Here is a 9,955-nt window from a genome sequence, read left to right as displayed (position 1 = left end):
CTGGCCACAACAGCCGTAGTAGTTGTATCAGAATCATAACGTTTGTCAAACTAAACCAAACATCTAAAAAAGTGGAAGAAAAACCTACCTCATCCATCATTAAAACAGCTCAATCACACCGTCTCCTTTCACAGTTGTTGTCCGGTGCTTCTTGGCGTTCTTGTGGGCTGTATTGTCCGCCGGCGAGGCTTGCTTCCTGGGTGTGAGTTGGTCCGGTGCGGTCTTGCTGTTTGGCCGGTGCTCTCAGCTTGCTGCTGCCATAGCTGCACATGGGCACTGCTGCTCACTTTTCCACCACAGGGGCTGTCATTGAGAAGGAATTTCTGAATTCTGTATATTGGACCTTTAAGTTTATCACAACAAAAACAAAGCACCGTTCCTATAGCTTTTACAATTGGCACTATCTATTGCCGTGCCCTCACCTACACTGACAGCTGAGTGAAGAGATAAAGAGACCGGCAAGATTGTCAACAAGATAATACCCCCACCAGCCATACAAGGTGGATTTAGTGCAACCACAGACTAGGCCAGTTAATGTGTGCCAGATTACACGGGCATCACATGACCCACCAGGCCACACTCCTCAATGACAATACACCTGCTCAAAGACTGACAGGAGGAAGACACTGTTGAAATTATTAGTCCATTCATTTTGTTTGTCAAATTGAGGGCCATTTTCATTAGTCTAATTCCATTCATTTTGTAAATGCATGCTGATAGTCAACTGTCCCACATGTTTCTAAGGTCCTAAAAGGCAACAGAGCAGACTTAATCCAATTAATCACGAGTAAACGGTTGTATCATCAGTGACTCTTTGCTTTGCTGTGGGCTTCTAGTTTTGTCTGCAGTCCCTCATGTCATCCTGCCAGCGCATCCATCACATCGTCCTATATATATATATATATATATATATATATATATATATATATATATATATATATATATATATATATATAGGACGATGTGATGGATGTGATGGATATATATATATATATATATATATATATATATATATATATATATATATATATATATATATATATATATATATATATATATATATATCACTATGGTTTAATCTGCATTGAATTAAACTTTGACACACCCAACACGTTTTATTTTGAAGGACTTGACCGGATAGGGTCATGATGTGTTTCCGGTTTAAATGAACATTTTGAGTCCAGATTCTCTCCTCGCTAAAAGGGAGAGTAGGGAAAGAAGGGACGTCACGCAACATGTGAACATATTTCTAGCTATAGTATGGATACAGCCGGTGGGGACAACCGGCGGAGACGCACGAGGAGCGAGCGAGCCAGCAGCAGACAACAGACCGGTGGATCACGAGCTGGTGACGACGCCAATGTACTGCGGTGTCTGAGCGTGGGAAACACCGCAGAGCATGCCATGGAGGCAGGCGAACCGCACGCTCTGGATTGGAGGGGGCTCACGGCGCCCCGCTACAGCCTGCTGCGGGAGGTGGGCAGGGGGACGTACGGTGTGGTGTACGAGGCCGTGGCCCGCAGATCCGGGGCCAAAGTCGCCGTGAAGAAACTCCGATGCGACGCGCCGGAGAACGTTGAGCTCGCCCTGCAGGAGTTCTGGGCGCTGGCTAGTCTGGAGAAACGCCACGAGAACGTGGTGCAGCTGGAAGAGTGTGTGCTGCAGAGGAACGGCATGGCCCAGAGGATGAGTCATGGGAACAAGCGCTCCAAACAGTACCTGCGTCTGGTGGAGACGTCACTCAAAGGTGAGGCGACGGTCAATCCCATCAGCTGTTTTTGACGTCTTTGATAGGATCTATGCTGCAGTGGGGGGGAAAACAGCCACACAACTGTAATGTTGTAGCAAGGAGTCCTTAGTGGTCACCCGACACATCAACCTAATATTACCATGGACATATAAGAATATTCCACTGCAAGGTGTTAACTTATTGCAGAAGCAAGTTCCGGTCATGAAGGCCTATGCCTAGCTCTAAAACAACTGGCCATTAGCAAACAGGGTGTGAACAGTGACATCCATGTGATTAAGCATGTTTAATGTTGGGGCTTTAGTATCATTAGTTGTGTGTTGACACAGTGTTGAGGTTCCAGCGGCCCAACAACACAAATGGCTGCTCGTCAGGTTTGGTTTGTCCTTCCAAGCAGAGTGCTGCTGTCGCCATGACACAGCCTCGCTGGGGGAAGGGTAGGCTACATTTAGTAAGGGAGCTCGTGAGACCAACACTCACTAAAATGGAGTCTGCTTTGTTGGCCTATTTGTTAGTTTTACATTGCTTTGACAATCATTGCACTTCTCCACCACATTTAACAACACCTAGCCTTTTGTGAATCCCTCTTTAAATTGCTGTGCTGCTTCCCTTGTGCTTGTCTAGGGCAGGTTCTGTATTTTACTAAATCATATTATGGTTATATTAATATACATAATTATTAACCTCAGCTATCACTCCAAATCACAGCTGAGTGTCCAGCTGTGTGCAGTTATACCTCCTTAACAGAGGTGAACTCTGTGTGTTCAAAGCTTTTTGAAGTAAGGCCTACACTTGGCTAGATCCAAGCCTGTAGTCTATACAGCTTCTAGCAGCACATGTACACATTCTGATAGTATACCAACATGTAATTGGCCTACAAGGAAAGGAAATACACACTCCTTTTTAACACTAGTTTGTGTCAGTCTGACTCATTATTTTGGCTTAAAGCGGCTACGAGTAACATTTAAATATCTTTTAAACAGCCTCATGTTTCCTCTGATAATCATAAATTACCTTTAACAGCAAACGAGACCATCAGTGCAAAGAAAGACGTTTTTAATCTAGTTTGTATTACTGCTTTTGGTCTGGTCGCACACCCAGTCCGATTTTCGGTTCACGCGTGCATGCTCTATGGCAGGGGTGGCCAACCAGTCAGAGACAAAGAGCCACATTTTTTACTGTGTTACTGCAAAGAGCCACATCGTACACACGGGTACACACAGTGGCGATTCCAGGAAATTTTGACTGGGGGTGGTCAAGGTGGGCCACAGAGTTAGAGTGGGGTGGCCATCACACCCCTGAATGAATAGCATGTGATATGCTGTACAACCAATTCAAAGATGATTTATAATCCCAAATGCCCAAATCATGTTAGTATCCATTGTAATGTTTGTCAGAAAACAAAGGGGGGTCTGGGGGCATCCCCCCCCCCCCCCCCCCGAAGATTTTTTTGTGTTTTTAACATGTAATCTAAGCATTCTGGTGCATTCTCGCGAAGAAGGAAAAAGTCAATATTTATTTCTGCTCAGATGAATAGTAAAATTAGCAAGACAACATAACTTGCTAGCAGCCAGATGCCTAACAACTGGACAGAGGGACGGATGACCACTAGCTTTTGACCAAATATCTTGCTAAAAAAATAAACCTTTATTTATGAAAGTCTGCCCTTGCTAAGAACATGTTACACTCGCTAACTACAAACTTTAATTTTTTTATTCAGATTTCAAAAATCTGCTGGGACACGTGCCTATACACATGCATGGGTGGCACGCATGTCACAAGCACACTTATGCTGTTTTCAAGACCAGTGACCAGTTCTAGTGGCCACAGTCCTACCATTAATTTAGTAATTGAAAATTGCAAACTGATCTCATATCAGTGGATTGGAGTGTTTGTGTGATGAACTTGGCAACTACCTATCAAAAAAAGTTAAGAAAGAAAAAAAAATACATATCATCTCTGAACTAGGATAGATATCAGGAAAAAAATGTAATTAAAAAAATTAAATTAAAATAAAAAATAACATTTGAACTGGGGGGGGGGGGGGCACTGGGGTGGCCAGTAAGATTTCAGGGGGGGTGGGGGGGGGGGGCGTTTTTATTTTCGCGGGGAGCTTGCACATGCATGCACAAGCATTATTTATTAAAAAAATAAAAATAAAAAACAGGGGGCCCCACACTAGGACTTGAAACGGGCCCCCAGATTGTTAAGGCCCCCCCTGTGATAATGACAGGACTGGACTAAAGACGACAGGGCAGTCATTTTCAACAATGAACATTGTGTGCACTGCCTCACACACAAACTCTCAGTTCAACCAAGTCCACAAACAAAAATATAACAATTTAAAATAGCGTTTTTCTCTTACTATGCATGTTGCTTTGTGGGACTTACTTTTAGCATGGAGAGAGCTGAAGTGGCGCTGAAGATTTGAAGCCTTGAAATGCGCAAATGACACCTGGCATATAAGGCAGAATGGCTTGGCATAACGTTCAACAAAAAATATGAACTCTCCCACTCTGTTTCGGAGCGAACTTGACACAAATAGTTTACTCACGGAAAACCTCCCTCCAAGCTGAGCGGGCAGTTTTATGTTGCGTCCGCACCAAACGTTTGCGAACGTTATGTTGCGTCCTCAATTAAACATTTGCGAACAGGCATACACATAGGGCCTACACATTAATAAAATAAAAAATTAAATAATAGACAACATGTAAAACGAACGTAAGAGCCGCATGAAACGTTTGCGAATATGCACACACATAGGCCCACACAAAAAAAAAGTATATAAAAAAAAAAAAATTATAATCACATAATTTGATATGAACTGAAGAGCCGCACGAAGCTGGGCAAAGAGCCGCATGCGGCTCGCGAGCCGCGGGTTGGCCACCCCTGCTCTATGGTCACATATCCGTATTGGTCGCAGATTTCAGTGTGGAGCAGCAACGCGATTTGAGAAGCCTATCCCTCCAGGTGAGGGAAGGGGAGCGGGAGCCTTGTTTGAGACAGTTATTTGTCGTCATAATGACTGATAACGGGGCTGAACCATTAAAGAAAAAAAAGAGAATGCAATGAAGAAAAGCTAAAAGGGAGAGTGATATAGGCTACGGGCGGGACGAGGGCGTTGCCAAGCAATGTGTATACAATTTCACGAGAGCGAAACTAGACTGCAGTGAATGAGCGGTTGGTACTAACACAACGTTTGCTTTGCTTCACCATCATCAGATAACCATTATCTGAAATAGTCATTATTTACATCAACAACACAAACACATTACCTCATCGTGATCCATACTAACTGCCGTCTCTCGTTCATTCGCTTTCTGTGAGGACACGTAATCTTTCAGCTCCGTGAGAGAGAGTAGTTAGGTGACGCTGCTGCATCAACTCATTGCAATCAGGTGTGTGTAGCACTGACTGGCATTAGTTGATGCAGTGTCAAAACCACTCTCACGGAGCCGAAAAGAGTCCTCACACTTTCAACACACGGACATGCACTATATTGCGCCCTTCTCAGTTCACACTCGAACGCCTGGCACGAGCTAGAAAACAGCTTTGCGACAGCGGGCGTCGTAAAAATACTACCGCTTTTGTCCAAAGGGGACGCCAACGTGCCATGTTACTCGTAGTGGCTTTAACAGCTGAACTCCATGTTAGAGCTAGTGTTTCCACAGTTAGCGTGTAGTTGTTGTTGTTGTCTTTGGGTTGTTTGGAAAACGCCTGGTGAATGGTAACATTTATTCAAATAGAATTGCAAATCAAGCTTGTTAAGCCTTCTCCTCACCTAGGGGCCTGGTGTATTTTCCCAGTGACAAATTATGAATCATTGATGATGATGATGTGTTTTGATTTTAGCACAAAATAATGATTATGGCAGTGTATCATTAGAGCAGTGTCTTAAATAAGTGTTGTTGGCTGCAGGTGAGAGGGTGCTGGGCCCCCCGGAGGAGCCCTGTTATCTGTGGTTCGTCATGGAGTTCTGTGAAGGCGGAGACCTCAACCAGTTCATCCTGTCACGCCGGCCCGACCCTCCAACCAACCACAGCTTCATGCTGCAGCTGAGCAGCGCCGTGGCCTTCCTGCATCACAACCACATCGTACACAGAGACCTCAAACCAGATAACATCCTCATTTCGCAGAAGTCGGGCACTCCGGTCGTGAAGGTGGCGGACTTCGGCCTGAGCAAAGTGTGCGCCGGTTTAGGGAACGCCTCTGAGGGCAAGGCGGGCCAAGACAACAAGAGCAAACAGGTCAACGTCAACAAGCTGTGGCTGTCGTCGGCGTGCGGCTCGGACTTCTTCATGGCTCCCGAGGTGTGGGAGGGCCACTACACGGCCAAGGCGGACATCTTCGCCCTGGGCATCATCATCTGGGCCATGGTGGAGAGGATCACCTTCATCGACGCGGCCTCTCAGAGGGAGCTGCTGGGCACCTACGTGAGGCACGGGGCAGACATAGTGCCGGTGGGGGAGGCGCTGCTGGGGAACCCTAAGATGGTGCTGAACATCCCACAGAAGCAGCGCTCCTGCATGTCAGAGGGAGTGAGGAGGCTGCTGCAGGAGATGCTGGCCGTCAACCCTCAGGACCGGCCCGACGCTGCCCAGCTGAGGGCCAGGATGGACCAGGTTACGTGTGCTGCGTGATTGGCTTACAGGTACGTAGTAGGCTTTTATAGTCTTGTGTTTTGGCAGAAAATGTGAGCGCAGCACTGTTTATTGTGTGGTGTTTTTCCTTGTCATTACATTAATCAGTGGGCTACACTGTGTCCCACTTCTACGATGTCGATGCCGCAGCCAGCGCTATTCACTCAGTGTCTCTGTCGGCTTGCACCGAGCCGTCTCATGTGCATTTACCGAAGTAATACGCTCACAACACGGGGGGAATAAATTAAGAAGCGCCAAGGGCGCCCCCTTTTAGCAGAATCTTGACTAAAACAACCAGATTTCATGCAAGTAGACTTGGCAAGTTGCACATAGCACACATCCTACTGCAGGGGTACTGAGGCCACGCCCCCTACATGCACTGTGCATTCCTCCATCACATGGGGGGCAATTTACTTAATTTATTGAATGGGTTGGGTCAGACAGATGAATTATATTTTACTCAACATTCATCTTTTTGTTGTTCAGTGAAATTATTAATTGTTCATAAAATAATCAAAACTTGATAAAGTTCTACTTACAAATAAATCTGTTAAAATGTAATGTTTTTTTTTATTGAATTAGTTTGCATGGACGTCTGCCTATGACCAAACATAATGTCTATATGTTTAGATTTATGTTTGGATATGACAAAAATTATTTAAATGACCACCATTTAGTTAATTCCTATAATTCCCAATTTTGAATATTCCCAAAATTCCCAAGCTAAAGTTCCCGTGGAAAGTTTCTGGAAATTTACCGGAAACTTTCCACCCCTTTGCAACCCTAATGCACATCAAAATGTCCCTATTGCCAAATGGGATCTTATGCAGTTGCTCATGTTGTCCAAACAGCACAGCAACACTGAGCTCAGTTCAATATTCTGTCGGATAAAATGTTCGCATACTGAACAACTCCAAATCAACTTGTGCTTTCTGCAGTGTTCCAGTGCCGTCCATCTAGTTGAATGAATGTCTCCTCTTGTGTTTGTCCACAGACTGGAGCTCACTCATCACTCACCGGCTCCTGGCTCAAATCCCAGGACTGAACTGTGAGCGCCTCCTCCTGCCGGCTGGAAGCTGTTAAAGGGATTTCTGTTTTCTTTTTGAACTTGTTTACAGTGAATGAATCAGCTAATTGGGATGTGAATGTTTGTCCGGTCCTGAATGTTCTAATCTAAGCAGGAAGCAGCCAGGTCTCCCATCAGAATACAAGAGATCTTGGCGTAGCAACCGCTAGCGCTAATGGAAGCTTGTCATCATGGCCATGTGTTTCCGACTTGAATGATGTTTAAAGGAAACTCAGTGAGATTTGACGGCTTTATCAATCAATTTAATCAACCTATGTCACTTTATATTGCAATTTCAATACAGTTCATTTTGGCTTATCCGTCAAATTAAATACAAAATTGCCAAACTCTTGTTTGCTGACGAAGTGATCCCGCTAACTCATTCACAGCATTGGCCATAATGTCCAGATAGGCCCAAAGATGTAAAGGCACAGTAATGTTATTTTAATGCATGGGGCAGCATTTTAAATGGTTGACACATTTCTATAGTCTCACAGAATTTTTTTTTTCATATTGCCCCATGCTGTTGCTGGATGGATAACTAGATCCTTTCAGCCCGGATTTTGATTCCCTGCTCTCCAGTACAGAGGGACTTGCATCCCCTTAATTTCCACAGTCTTTACCAATACAACCATTTTTTTTATGGTTCTGTTTTAATTTATCATGCTGGAAACACTTTTATCGCTGTTAAAGTAAAAATATATGAAACTGGTCAGATCTAAGAAGAATTTTGGTTGGATTTTTTGTTGTGGATAGTTGATCAGAAATGGGAAAACATCTGTTATTTTTTTTACATTCTTTTCAAACTAAACAATGTTGGAAATAAAAGCATAAAGGACACATGTGATATAGTGGATGTTCATTTTGAATAAGGATTTAACTGGGGCATGTATGCTTTTTTTTACACCCCTTCCTTGCCTTTTGACTAGAAACCAATTGCAGAGAGCAGTCTGTTTTAAACATTTGAATAGTTATGATTTAGAAATTTGAATCGAAACGTTATACCTATGGTGCCTTTTAAACTGCTCATCAAATTTGGCGTAAGATTAGCTGCTATATTTTCCTTTTTGATTTGATGTTTCAAATACATTATTCAGGGTCCATGGCCTTGATGAGGTTAAGGTGTGTTTATAAGTGGGATGAACAGGATGTGGTTCTAGTTGAAAAATAATCCCATTTTAATGGAAGTGTTGCTCAAAATCCCTCACAGGCCTTTTGAGTTTGAAATTGTGCCCGTCATTAAAAAGTGGATTGTGAAAATTAAGTGGGGGACATTTGAACTGTGAAACCCAGCTGAATATTGTGCCTGACATTAGTTTGAAACCAAAGGTGAGAAGAATGCAGAGGCTTGATGATAGATGTTCCTAGAGTCTCTTGCTATGTTCAACTAAACTGGGCTCCCTGAATGGCATTAAAGAAGCTGCTTTCTCTGTGATTGTACTACCTCATGTGTGTGCACAGTTTCACCTTATTTCTTTACCGAGCCATTGAGAAACAACACATTCCTCAGTTAGACCACCTGATTTCAAAGAAAGGGCTTTGTATTGCATGTGCGCAAGTGTTTGTTGGGATTGTAAATGAATATCTCTGTTTGTGCTGGTGCATTGTGTGGAAAATTAGCTGCTATTGATTGATGTTTACCCACCTTTTAAGCTTAACACAATGTACTTTAGTTAATTCCTTGAATTTATCTGAAAAACGTACCTCAGTTCCTCACCCTTCTTTCACTAATGTATTACTATTTCAATATGTGAGGGTTCCATTGTAATGTTGAGCTGGATATAAGCTAATGGTAGAGCCAAGCTTCAGATGATCAGCTCACACAGAGCATTTCTTCTTGAGATTTCTCAATTGTTTTTTATTTCACTTCAATTTAGAGGAATAGAGTAATGAAATATTCCCACCATGTCCATGGAGCTGTTGGACTTCTAGGTTGTACATGCAACACTCTTCTATGCAATGCCGTACTGTGGAACATTATATGTCTGTCCTTTGCTTGTGATGCTCAACTCAGTTGCTCAACTGTATACTCCACAACCGGACAGTTACTTGACCCTTTATTTCAACATGTTTTTATTCCTGACTTTGTACATGTAGGGGCTCTGTTTCAATAAAGGCCAAAAATACCTCTGATTTGTGCTCATGCTGAAAATGTGTATGACTGAATGATGAGTGAAGTGTATAGGAGGAATTTAATAAGATTAAAGATTGTCCTGATCCAGACAAATAACGCTGATTCTGGACTCTTGTTTACTGATGGTTTCATTACAACTGGAATAACTGCCGAAAGAGGCAGGTATAACTGACATGTCAAATCAAGGTGTCTATAGGTGCTTGCATATAACATACAAAACAATGAAATAGAGGTAAGGCTGTGATTGTATAATTTCTCATTGTTAAATAATCCATGGAAAGACCAAAACCAGTCGAGTGTCAGTCCATCCTTCAATACTATATACTGTAAGTTCCTGTTTGTTATGGCTCATGCTGCATACCTGTCAT

At 43.2% G+C, this 9,955-nt stretch overlaps 1 protein-coding gene across 1 annotated transcript; it reads left to right on the top strand.

Annotated features, from left to right (window-relative positions):
• The first annotated feature begins 1,218 nt into the window (after positions 1-1,218).
• On the top strand, positions 1,219-9,628 carry LOC307249411 (serine/threonine-protein kinase 35-like). The gene is made up of 3 exons (XM_080026114.1): positions 1,219-1,747; positions 5,666-6,398; positions 7,382-9,628. Exons 1-2 carry the CDS (start codon positions 1,261-1,263, stop codon positions 6,385-6,387), a joined length of 1,209 nt encoding a protein of 402 aa, XP_079882240.1. The 5' UTR covers positions 1,219-1,260; the 3' UTR covers positions 6,388-6,398; positions 7,382-9,628.
• The last annotated feature ends 327 nt before the right edge of the window (positions 9,629-9,955 follow it).

Source organism: Ammodytes marinus (genome assembly GCF_949987685.1).
Source record: "Ammodytes marinus genome assembly, chromosome: 4".
Taxonomy (NCBI): domain Eukaryota; kingdom Metazoa; phylum Chordata; class Actinopteri; order Uranoscopiformes; family Ammodytidae; genus Ammodytes; species Ammodytes marinus.
This window is presented reverse-complemented; position numbering and strand designations above follow the sequence as displayed.